General features: G+C 50.1%; 1 protein-coding gene across 1 annotated transcript; it reads right to left on the minus strand.

Moving 5' to 3' along the window:
* Positions 1-162: 162 nt before the first annotated feature.
* Positions 163-6,473, minus strand: LOC123822892 (leukocyte immunoglobulin-like receptor subfamily A member 6). Its single transcript, XM_045845055.1, has 9 exons — positions 6,401-6,473; positions 6,244-6,279; positions 5,785-6,069; positions 5,340-5,642; positions 4,819-5,115; positions 4,251-4,556; positions 2,604-2,720; positions 1,944-1,996; positions 163-922 (listed from the first exon to the last, which is right to left on the minus strand). The coding sequence occupies exons 1-9, from the start codon at positions 6,432-6,434 to the stop codon at positions 776-778; spliced, it is 1,578 nt and encodes a 525-aa protein (XP_045701011.1). The 5' UTR covers positions 6,435-6,473; the 3' UTR covers positions 163-775.
* Between the last annotated feature and the right edge of the window lie 6,314 nt (positions 6,474-12,787).

Raw genomic sequence — 12,787 nt, forward strand, 5'->3', positions numbered from 1 at the left:
CTCTGTTGTCAGGGGATGGTTGTGTAAGGCTGTGATGCTTGTGTTGTGTGTATGTTTGTGTCTCTGTGTGTCTATGTATGTATGTGTTTCATACATGCACACATGCTCGGAAGCATTTACCAGTGAAGCTTTTCAGAGTCTGAGTTCACTTTGCAGGAAAATTTTTAATTACAAGTTCTATATAGTTAATACATACAACAATGCAGAGTTTCACATTTCACCCACATATGAGTGAAGTCGTACCGTCGTTGTGCTGTGGGGTCTGACTTACCCCATGTAACAGGACACACTCACAACGCCTCTGTGTCACCACACTGACAGGATTTCATCTCTGTGGCCGAGTGACACTCTATCACACAGGTTGCCACACCTTTATGTCAGCATGTGTGAGAGGACACTTAGGTGGTTTCTATGTCTTTGCTTTTTTCTTTTCTAAGATGTTCATTCACGGTTGTTAATGTTCCATTTTGTAGGTTTAATGTGTAGTATTTACACTATCATTCATTGAAAGCATTCTCTCACTTCCATTTTGGGTCTAAATTCACACATTGATGCTTGAGAATTTTGTTTCTTTGATTCCAAAGTGTATGGATGTTAGTTATTTCTAATTGCAGAATCAGGGGACTTCCAGAGGGTCCCAGAAGCTGCTGGGGGTCCATATCGGTTGTCCAGGCTGCTTGGGGCCACTAGCTGAGAATCCTTGGGGGCATATCTGTACCTTCTGGGGTCCCTGCAGGCCCCCTCCATGGAGTGGGGGGTCCAGGTACTCCCTGGGCTAGTGGATGGCCAGAGCAGCATACACACTGGGCTTATCTGGGGGCTTCCCTGATGGGAAGGAAGGGGGTGTCCTTGTCTCCTGTCTGAGGGTCATGAGGCTCAGCTGGGCGTAGGTCACATCCTGGGGGGCAGCAGATGCAGCAGCCTGGATCAGGGGGACAGTGAGAGGGGTGAAAGGTGGTTGGGGCTGGGGTGGCCTGGGGCCTGGGGAGGACGGGACACACTTGACTGTCAGTCATTTTCTGCTTCTCTGCCCTTCATGACCAGCAATCCCCATGAAAAAGAGGAAGGAGAGGTGGCCATTTCCTGCCTGAGCCTTGATGTTGAGGGAGTCACCTAGGAACATGTCACTCCTTGGGAGTCATAATGGGGTCCTGTTCTGCTGCAGAGAGACAGTGAGACAGAACCAGCGTGTCCTTGACCCCACAGTTGAAACCCTCCAATCACATGTCCACATGGTGTCAGACTTAAACTTCAGATCACATGAGGTCACTCTCCTGACGGAGTCTGCAGGGACTCCCTCAGCCTTGGGACTCCTGGTGCTTCTATGGATCTGACTCTTAACCTAACGCTCTGTCTCTTGCTCATTTGGCTCCAGCCACAGGGTCCATCTGGCTGAAGCAGCAGGTCCTGCCTCATGGCCTTTGCACCTGCTGTCTCGTCTGTTCTCCCCTCACCACACACTCCTCCTCCTGCTCTTGCCTTATTCTCCTTCACAGCACCTGGCTCTCCAGGATGCCATCTGCCTGTCTGCAGGTGTCTCCCTCACCCACAGGTGAGCTGGAGGAGGATGGGGACAGGCTGCCCAGGGCTGCACTGTGGCACTGACATGCAGCTTGTAACCAGTGATCTCTCATCACAGCTGCTGTGTGAATGAGGGATGGGAACCTGGGACCTGCAGGTAGTTCACTCATTCATGCCTCCTCCTGAGACCTGTAGCTGCATAGGGACAGAGGATGAAGAGCCAGCACAGGGGACCACCCAGGAGGGGTCATGAGATCATAGGAAAGTGGGAGGAGTTTGTCACAGCAGGGTGACCTGGTGCCCAGAAGGAGAGGTCAGTGTGGATGCTGCTGAGAATCAGGGGAGGTGGACAGGGAGTGACCATTGTAGTAAACTGGCAAGACAAAGGTCCTAGGCATCTTGGACAGGAGCAGGGGTCTCACCTGAGGGTCCAGCACCACCTTCTCCCTGGGCTGTGGATCCTTCATGGCAGCATCTGCTGGAGCAGAACAGGGAGTGTCTCCTGTCATGGTCCCTGAGATCTCACAGCTACAGACCTGCCAACTCCCAGATGGGTCACTAACCCAGGGGTGAGATGAGGGGTCAGGTCACTCAGTGTGGATTTCAGTCCCTCTCATCCCTGACCCCCACAGCCTCCCAGGCTGTCCCCTGCCCCATCGCCTCCTGAAATCCCTGTGCCCCCTTCCTGAGGGCAGCTGTCCCTTCCTCTCACAGAGGGGCTCTTCCTGGGTCTCTGCAGCTGGGCTGGAGGACAGACCAAAGCCTCTCTCTGGGCTGGTCAAGAGGGACAGTCTCAGCTTTGGGAAGGTAGAGCCCCCTCCAGTGTGATTCCAGAGGAAAGAAGGAAACTAATACTTGCTTGTGCATACATTTCATGTTACAGAAGATTAAAAACAATAAAAAATTAACTTACACTCATTTGTACATCTGTGCTGACATTGAGTGTTTTCTTTCTAGATTTTCTGATGTGAGATTCTAGAGAACTCTATTTCTCAGCTGACCTTCCCCATCTACTTGTTTCCTGTGGCAGGTTCTCTGAGTCCCTCTCTCCTGTGACCCAGGTCAACCCCTTCCTTACTCACCCAATGTCCTGCCTTTGCTCTGACGCCAATGTCGGAGGAAGAGGAAGAGGAGGAGGGAAAGCAGCAAGATGAGGGCCACTGAGACCCCAATCAGGACATTCAGGGACTGTTGGAGACCTTGGGCAGGAATGATGACATGAATGGGCCAAAATTGCCATTTAATGAACACGTACTGTGTGCGAGGCACAGCCTGGGGTCTGTCGTTCATCAACTCTGACCTCACAGCCCTCGTGCACCAGGCATGGATGATAAACCACCCAGTCCACTGCAGCTCAGAGAGGTTAGCCATGTGCCCCAGGTCACCAAGACTGGCCAGGGCAGGGCTGGGACTGGACCCCAGGACATGGGTTGCCTGTGCTGTCCTCCTGCTGCCCCCAGGTGGACACCAGCTCTGAGCTCTGGGCTCCTCATCTGCAGGGGCCAGTCCTCTCTTGCTTGGACCTGAGGGTCCTTCCTTATTACTTGTCCCCCAGCACAGCATGGATGCCGCAGGGACACGAGAAAGGTTTTTGGTGTGTGGTGAACCTGATGCCCCCTTGGAAGGTCTGCCTTCCTGAGCTCTGTGAGGCCCCTCATGTCACCTAATATCACTGTCAGCCTGTGAGCAGGAGGGGGCCAGGGGTGAACACACATGAACCCGACACTCAGAGAAGAGAAGGGACCACAGGCCCCACAGTAGGAGCAGCAGAGCTGGGACCTGAACCAGGTCTGACTCCAGCCCTTGTTCCCTCCTCTGAGTGTGCACCTGAGCTAAGGAATAGACCCGGATGCCCCAAACCTATGTTATTCCTGTCCTTCCATGTCCAGTGTCACTGTCACTGGTACTGAGAGGACAGTTTCCATAACATCATGTCCTGGGTACCTCCCTTCATGGCTCCCCTGCTCTGAGGAGGTCAGAACCAGAACTGAAAGGAAATCTAAGCTCTGGATCACGATTCTCTCCTTTTACACTTGGGGACACTGAGACACACAGAGGGGAACGGTGTGTCCAAGTCAGAGCCTCCAGAGGTGCCTGAACTTGCACAGGACTCAGCCCCACCCCCCATGGACACACCCATCACCTCCCCACAGAGACCCTCACTTACTGCTTTGCAGGCCTGACTCTCCTGGAAAGAAGGGCAATGTGCCAAACCTGGGAGCCCCTGCCACCCTGTTGTTCCCCTTAGATTTGTCCTTGACTTCTTGCCCACCTGGGACTCAGTCTGTCCATCTCTAACATCTGAGGGCATTGAATTCCCTGAGACAGTCAGAATGGCCCTTAAGTAGGCTGTGCTCTCTCTGAACAAAGGGCCCCACTAACTCACTGGTTGTGGAAAGGGGCCCAGTGGGTGGTGGACTGGGGCCTAAGAGGGTTCTTGGAAGGAGGACACAAGTGAGTTAGAGTCTGGTGTGGACCTTGGGGTCCCACATCTCTCAGTCTCTTCCCATGCAGCTGTGCTGTGGCCCACTGAAGCCCCTTATTCTGAGCACCTGACATCCTCTGTACTCAGGTGAGAGAGAGGGATGGACAGGTGTAGGAGGGTCTGTGAGGGGCAGATCTTGTCTGGGTGACCATCCCTGGAGCCCTGTCCCTCCCCTTGTAGCCCACAATTCTTCTGAGGAAGAGACCCTGAGCTAATGGCTCAGAAAGACAGTCAGGGGTCTTACCTCCTGAGATCAGGAGCTCTAGGGGCTCACTGGGCTGTGACAACAGGTAGGGGCTGCTGTGGTTTGCACTGTAGCACCTGTAGGTCCCTCCATGGGCTGAGATCACAGGGCCTATGGAGAATTCTGCCTGGTGCTGCCCAGCTCGGGACTGTGATCTGAGTCTCAGAGGGGGATCAGCTGCCCCCTCCTTGGACAGAAAAAAAGTGTCTCTCCAGCTCCTTGACTGACACAGCAGGGTCACCTTCTCTCCTGAGGCCACTGATGGGCCTGGATGCACTGAGAGGGAGGGTTTGTCAGGGAGCCATCCTAGAGAGAGAGAGGGGAGTGGGTGAGTGGCTGCCGTCCACCTAGTTGTGACCTCAGAGTCACCAGCTCCCTTTCTAGGACCCTCATTGCTGTCTCTGTTTTCTCTGCATTTCCCCCTCCCATTTCATCACCTATTTCTTTCTCTCTCCACCCCCCTCTCCTTGGGGACCCCACACCCCTTCTCCTAGCCATCACCATTTGAGACCCCCCAGAAGGGCCTGAGCACACTCTAGGTCCATGACAGAGCCCACTGGTTACTCACCTACCACCAGGATGTCCAGAGGGTCACTGGGGCGTGACCACTCAGAAGAGAGGCTGTGTCCACCATAGCACCTGTATGTGCCCCCATGGGTACTATTCACAGTGCCCAGGGGGAAATTAGCCTGAGGGAGCCCAGCCTGGGGCTGCAGGACAGAGCTCTGATGAAGGTCCTGTCCCCCGTCCTTGGACAGAACGAATCTGTCATAGCCGATGTCAGAATGACACTGGAGGGTCAGGTTCTGTCTAGAGACCACAATGGGGCCCTGCTGGGTCAGGAGGGAGGGCTTCCCTGAGCCACCTGAAGGGACCAGAGAGGAGTGACAGGGCTGTTCCTCCCATGAACCCTCTTCCTGGCCTGGTCCCCAGGTCCCACCATCTCTCTCTCTCTCTGTGTCTCTGACCCAGAAGCCCCTGTGCTCCCCTCACCCCACCTCTCACATGGAAGTCTCCCCTGCCAGCAAAGACCCCAGTAACTTGTCTGCTACCTCAAAACATGGAAGGACCAGCTTGGGACTTCCTCACCTGACACCAGGAGCTTGAGGTCGTTACTGGGGAGTGAGCACACCTGGGATCTGTTCCTGTAACAGCCATAGCATCTGAATGTCCACCAGCGGCTGGGGGTCACAGGGCCCACAGGGAACAGGGCCTGGACCTGCCCACTGGGCTGTCGCTTTGAGTCCAGGGTCCCGGAGAGCCTGTTTTCTCCTTCCTTAGTCAGAATGAACCTGTCAAATCCTTGTCCAGAGCCACACTGGAGGGTCACGTTCCCTCCTGAGGTCACAACAGGGCTGGGCAGGGCTGAGAGGCTGGGTTTGCTGTAGGATCCTAGGAGAGAAGGAGACAGCATGTTAAATGGGGCTCACACCTCCCTCGTGTTCCCAGGGCTGGACTGTGAGGGGGAGACACTCTAGAGCATCCCCCTCCCTGAGGATGGATCATTAGGCTGGGACCCCTGCTTTTCCCTCACCTTTTAGCACCAGCTCCAGGGGGTCACTGCACTCTGACCAGCCAGTGGGGCTGAGATAGGAGCAGTGATATTTCCCTGCATCATACTCTGTCATGTGTGTGATGGAGAAGTTGACCTTGTCCCCTGGATGAGGTGGCTCCTGTCTGCTCCAGGGCTGTGGGCTTCCCTCTTTATCCAGACGGAACTCCTGGGCCTGCAGGATCCCCTGACACCAGATAGTCACAGAGCTCCGCAACAGGGCCACAGGGCCTGGCTCAGCCCAGAGGGTGGGTTTGGGGAGGGTCCCTGGAAGGAATCAGAGCCTGGGTCAGCTCCAGTGCCCAGATCTCAGCCCCAACCTTCCCAGACATCCCTCATCCATTAACCCAGAACTTCTGTTCTCCATCCCCAGCTGCCTAATGGGGAAACACCTTGTCATTTATGTGGAGAGGCTCCTGGGACCCCTGGGGACAGACTCACCTGCCTGCACTGGGGTCCTCAGGTGCACGATCAGCCCTGCAAGAGAGTCCCTATGAGAGATGTGCCCTGAATCCTGAGAACAACCCTCCTCCCCAGGAGCCTCCTGAGACCTGGGGTCCTGACAGAGCAGGGCATCTCCTCCCCCCTCACATCTCACCAAGGCACAACAAGGCTGTGAGGCTGGGGGGCATGGCGTCTCCTGTCTGACCCAGCTGTGCAGAAGGAAGAGACCAGGGTGTGTTCAGTGTAGACAGACTCACAGGGTGTGGCCAGTGGGAGGTTGTCTGTCCCTATCACGAGGTTGTTACGTCACCAGACCTGAGGAAGGGGTACAGTGTGGCCCCAGGAGTCCGGTTCTCATTCTCTCGATGCAGGAAGAATTAAACCTGGAGCCTCCTGAGACGTCTTTGCAGGTGAGGTGACCCAGGGCATGTCCTTCCAGATCAGAGCCTCCCCCATGGGATCCCGTTCCTTCCCCACCCAACCATCAGCCCCTCCATGTGGTTCCTCCCCATGGACAGTGGTCACCCAGGCCCTGGAGACAGTGCAGGAAGATGGGGATCCTTGTGCCTGCAGAGCTCAGCTCAGCAAAGACAGGGTCCCTTCCTCACTGTGCAGTTCAGGCGAGTGTCACTGTGACAATGAGCACAAAGGACAGACTTGGGGAAGTGAGGGAAGGACACATGCCCCTTTCCCTGGCCCAGAGTATGGTTTTCTTTCTATCCGAGCCACCCTCACCTATTTCTCATTTTTTCTTAGCAACAGTGTCCACCCGCCTTCCTGGGGACAAACCTCTGAGAGACCCCTTCCCCCTCAGTGTCCCTTGTTTCCGGGTTCAAACGTCCTCCTCATGCTGTGGTCCTGCCTTCAAGCTTCAGGGGACATTGATTTGGGTTACAGTCCTGATTTTTACTTAAAGCAGATACTTACTTAAATATTCATCATCCAATGTCTGTGTATCCTTGAGTGGTAATGTTCAGTCCCTGCCTCAGTTTCCTCATCTGGATCCTATTGTCACAAAGCCCAGTCCCCACAGTGGCTGTGGGTGAGTGGTGCTGGTTCATGGCAGGGAAACTTCCATTTCCAGACCAGATGAAGATGTGAGTGGTCTGGGACATGAGAGGATCAAGGTGTCCAGGTCAAGGGCTGGATTGTTTTATCCACTCGAGACCTTGTCTGCTCTGAATACCAAGCACAGCTACTCACAATAGCTCTAAAGTATGTAGGTAGAGACACATGTGGGAAAAGAGAAGTTAAAGTTCCCCAAATGGAGAGGGACCCACATGGAATACAAAGACTGTGATTGAATGGGCCCCAGCACCGAGGCCCCTTTGCAGGATGTGATTCAGAGAGACTGGAATTAGAAATCGAAGATATGTGGAGACTAGAAAGAGGGTGTCCAATGGATCCTGGGAGTTTCAGGAGGAGCAGGGAGACTGATGTCTGTGTTCACCCTAGAGATTAAGGTTTAGGCATTTCACAGAGGGGCAGAGAGGCCCCTGCAGGGCCAGGGAGCATGCATGTGGTGTAGGGTGAAACATGTGTTTTTTTCTTTATGGCAACAGGGGGAGATTGATGGGAGCTGACTTTCAAATAAACACAATATTAAAGATCGGGGAAATACATTCATGGATTTGATTATAAATATAGAATTCTCTACTGATTTAAATTTTTATTAAAAGGCCAAGTGAAAGGGTCAGAGGGGAGTGACCCATTAGTATGACAAGAGGTAGTCAGGTCTGATCTGCTGGAACTCGTCACTGGTGTCAAAGGTTCTGGCTTCTGAGGGCTTGGCGTGTAGAATCAAAACCAACAGGGAAGGCCCACACCTTGTATTGGAATTATATCCTTTATTTGAAAAAGGGAAATGTCTTCAACTATCCTACTGAAAATAAGACATTCTCAAACACACCAGGTCTCCAGTATTTTATTATTTACATGCTCAGTGAAAGCAAATGAAAATAGGCACTTAAACCAAAAGAATAATAGACAAAAGTGGAGTCAGTGAGATGCAAACATAAGGAAAATAATTACAAAAGAAATAAACTTTGCAAGAATACATGTGTATATACATTCACATATATATTTACATTTAAGACAGTTTAAAACATTTGCAGTGTGTGTGAGTGAGAAAGAAAGGATATAGACACACACAGAGCATTGGAAATTAGATACCAAGAGTTAAATTAAGTTAATGTGTAATAACCTTTTCTTATTCAGAGGACAGGAGGAAGCAAAAGTGGTTCACAATCATAAATTCCAATTCTAACAGTGGTGGAAACTACCCTAAGTAGAAATGCAAATACAAGGCCCAGATTGGTTGATGTAATAATATATAACACAGTCAATTCAAAATTGGTCTGGAAAATTTTAAAAAGGACTATTTAAAATCAAACTTACTATTTAAATAAAAAATTGGCAAATATTCAAAATAATTTGAATAATTTGAATAATTTTATCATCAGAGATTGAGACTTCTGCACAAGATGGTGGCAGAGGTTAACACGGAACTCACCTCCTTCCAAAACCAATGCCAAGTGACAACTAAACTACACATCAATTATCCCTCAGAGTCACCTGAAGGGTAGTTGAGTGGAAGTCCCACAACCAAGGGTTTAAAAAGAAGCCACACTGAGACAGGTAGGAGGGCTGCAGGCATGCAATGAGCTGGTGCCACACCCATGTAGACAGTTCATATTTGGGGGTTATACCTTTACTGTGGAGGTTCCCCCTATGGAGTAAGGGGTCCTGGCCTCACACCAGGATCCCCAGCCCAGGGGTCCAGTGATGGGAAGAGATGTCCCCATCACTCTGGTTGTAGAAACCAGCAGGGATAGTGGCCGAGTGAGGCCAAGGCAACTGGAGTCTCAGGTGTCCTATTAATGGGCCTGTGCATGGACTTGCTGGAACTCAGTTACTCTGAACTCCAGCACTGGGGCAGCACTGTGAAAGGCATCAGGGACATATGGGGAGGAAGTGAATTGTCTGACTTTGGGACCCAGGCTGGAGGGTCATCTTCTCCCAGACACACATGCTGAGTGCTCCCCACAGGCACAGGCAGGTGCCAAATCTGAGTCTCCATCAACCTGGCTCCCACTGTTCACCGCACCCTGGAGATTCCCTGAGGCTCTGCCCCACCCAACTTGTCAGCACACTCCAGCCACTTCCAGGGGGCTGTCATACAAACAGCCTGCCTTGGCTCACACTAAAGTCCCTCAGAGTCTGCAAAACCAAAACTGGCAGTGTCTGGGCTCAGTGTGCCCTGAACCTCAGCTAAGTGTCCCTAGGCCAGGCAGTAATGGCAGCCAGCCTCAGGGAGCAGTGTGGCCTCTCCCTGGTACCTACAAGCCCAGCACAAGTGGCAGCCATTAGCAGATTTCTTGGCAGGTCATGCTAGGTGTCACCAGGTTGGGCACAGATGGTAGCTGACCTTGGCCTGCACGTCCCAGGAGGCCTCAAAGCCAACACACCCAGTGGACAGCTTCATACTACACCAGAGCACCACCTGATCACCCCTACCCGGGGCACACTCAAGGGGTGGAGTCAGCAGATACCGGAGCCTTGCTGAAGTGACTTCTGCTACATGGGGTCCACTCCCTCCCAGCTGTTCCTCTGCTGTGGTTTCTAGCCCTGCCTTTGCTGATCACCAGCCTGCAGGAATTCCTCTCGTTGACGTGCCAGCAACATCTTTGCAAGCCTGCCATGATTGGCACAAAATGTACAAAGAGATGAAAACCAAGAACCTACAGCCAAGATTACTCTATGCAGAAAAGCTGACATTTAGAATCCAAGGACAGATAGAGAGCTTCCAAGCCCAGAGGAAGCAAAAGGAGTTTATCATCTCCAAACCGGTATTAAACAAGAAATGCTAAAAGGTCTTCTTCAGGTAGAAAAAGAAAAAAGCTAAAATTTTGAAATAAAATGGAAATAAATACATGTCTATGAACCATTAGTCTCAATGCTAACAGAGAACACAATCCATTAAAAAACCATAGGGGAGCAGAATGAACAAGGAAACAAGACACACTGTCTGCTAAAGAATCACTTCAGGTGGAAATGCACACACAGACTGAGAGCAAAAGGATAGAAAAATATATGTTCTGAAAATAAAAACAAAAAGAAATTGGGGTACCAATACTTAAAGCTGACACAAGCTTCTTTCTAACAAAGGCTATAACAAGAAGGAAAGAAGGACTGGCACTGAGAAGATTTAGGAAATAGAAATGTGTAAATGTGTAGACAACACCAGACAGCAATAGAAAAAAAAGCAAAAATCTTTAACATGCAACTTACAAAAGTTGCTATTCACATGTATGGTGAACTTTAAAAGGTTTTTCATCTTTATATTTCACCAGAGAGTGAACATTAACCCACAGCATTGTATCAATACATACATAGAGTTGCTCTCACAGTACTTTTCTTTCATGTAAATGTTAGAATCAGCTTGTCAGTGTTAAAAGCATAATCTTGTGGTGCTTCATGTTAACTGGGTGTTTTTCAAAAGGTCCCTGAGAAGATATTTATTCTTGAAACTGGGATTTGAGGGTCTGAATTTGTTTTGTCCTGGAAAATGCAGAATTGGGGTCACTCATGTATCTCAGGCTCATCCACACAGATACTCCATTCTACCCAGCAGAGTTTCACCTCCTTCCCAACAGGACACTGTTTGTGAAACAAGAGTATTTCACAGTTTTAGGCTACAGCTAATCCTTTTGATGTATTTGACAGAATTCAACAAAGAATCAGCCCCCAGGCACTCATGGGTACTCTTCTGTGACTGAAATGAGTATGAGGGGAAATGTCATTTCTGGGTCAAGGTAAGTCTATCTTACCATTGTCTTCAGCTGAATTACTACCCTACATCCAAGAATCTCCATCCTTGGGCCTTAACTGAACTCTAAGTTCCTGTTACGTCTTTTGAAGCAAGATGTACTTTGTGCTGTGGAATGTATTCTGGCTTCTCAATCCACCCAAAGAGCAAATGTCTACATGCGGTCAAAATGTAGTTGTCGTGTATATCAACTATGGAAGAAAGTGTGTACCTATACAATATCCTGCACAAAATATGGAAACCAGGTAGTCCTACTTATATTCTCCTTGTACATAAGTTCAAGGACTCCTGGATAAGATATAGAGGTTGGCGGACCCGTAAATGTGTGGAGCTGTCCATTACCCAGTGCTGAATTCACTCCCAGTCTCTCAGAATTAACAGAAGAAAGGAGAGGTGGTTATTATACGTGGTGGGGATCTATGGTCTTAAGGAAAACATTTTAGATACATATGAACATTTCTGGTCAAGGTCGGAGGAGGTCTGAAACCAGAGAGCTGTCCTGACATTCAAATTCCATGATTAGAAATTTGAATTTACTTTGCATCCTCAGGTTGGTGCTACTCATCCACCAGGGAATGTGGGACAGTCCCACTGCAAGTTCTCCGGCAGAGCTCTTGAGAATTTGTCTTGCAGTTGTTAAAGTGAAGCTGAAGAGGTGAAGTCACAGGATGTGGTGGGCAGAGTCCCCACACCACAGTGTGCACTGTGCAAGGGGCCTGCCACACAGGAAGAGGACCAGCTCTGCTCACACTAAAAATAGCAGGTGTGGGGGGTTTCACTTGAGCCACATTAGTCAATGTGCCTCAATTCTCAAGCATCACATTTGGTTTTCCTAAACTCTACAATCACATATTGATTTAACATCACTTCCTGCCACTTAAAATGCATATCAATTATACTGTGTATGACATTCAATATTCTTGGGCCAAACTAATATATAAAATGGTTACTAATGTGAAACTATTTTCAGAAGAAATAGGAAATCCATCTTCCACCTAGTATTTATTAAGCCTAGTACCAGTTGCATATTTATTTTTACTCTCCTGTCTAACAGATATCAATGTTTGGACAGTTTGATTCTGCATTTCTAGAACAGGATGAAACCGGCAAAATCTGCTTCTATTATTTTAGCTGACACCATTTATTGTATATGAGTCAAAACTCAGTTCCTCAGTTCCTTGAGTCACTATGGAGACAGAGACAAATTATATATATGCAGAGAGAGAGAGGAGAGAGGGGAAGAGAGGAGAGATAGAGGAGAGAGAGAGAGAGAGAGAGAGAGATGTTGGGAACCGCCCTGACTGGTATCAGAAACTGAGACCCCCGCCTAGGCTAAGGCTAAGGGAACGCCCTTGGAACCGTGAGCCGGCAAGGAGACAAAAGCTTATCTTCCCTGGCAGTAATGCTGTTTCTGCTGCTGAACCCCCAAAAAGCTTGGTCGGTTAGCCAAAGACGGGTAAGATTCCCCACGGGGGAACAACCCAAGCCAGGCACGATCACTTTTGGGAGGCCCCCCCCAAAAGAAGGACTTGGGGGGCTGCAGCAAAAGGGGGGTGATGGACCCTCACTCCTCGGCTTTGACAAAGTCTGAGTTCTCAGCGTCCGGAAGAAAATCTCCTTATCTCTCGGTGGCCTTAGTTCCCGCGCTCCACCTAAGCCTGAAACAATGACGGGGAAGTACAGCTCGGTACTGGGAAGTGCGGATTTCCCGGG

Source organism: Phyllostomus hastatus, unplaced genomic scaffold, assembly GCF_019186645.2.
Source record: "Phyllostomus hastatus isolate PE091 unplaced genomic scaffold, TTU_PhHast_1.1 phas_contig_459, whole genome shotgun sequence".
NCBI lineage: Eukaryota > Metazoa > Chordata > Mammalia > Chiroptera > Phyllostomidae > Phyllostomus > Phyllostomus hastatus.

Bases quoted from the DNA above. Each gene is read 5' to 3' on its own strand.
- LOC123822892 (XM_045845055.1), bottom strand. From the start codon at position 6,434: ATGCCCCCCAGCCTCACAGCCTTGTTGTGCCTTG. The intron at 5,116-5,339 runs GTGAGGAAGTCC...TGGTCCCTTCAG, and splicing joins CCTCAAGCTCCTGGTGTCAG to GTGGCTCAGGGAAGCCCTCC. The intron at 2,721-4,250 runs GTAAGACCCCTG...TTCCTGCCCAAG, and splicing joins AGAGCTCCTGATCTCAGGAG to GTCTCCAACAGTCCCTGAAT.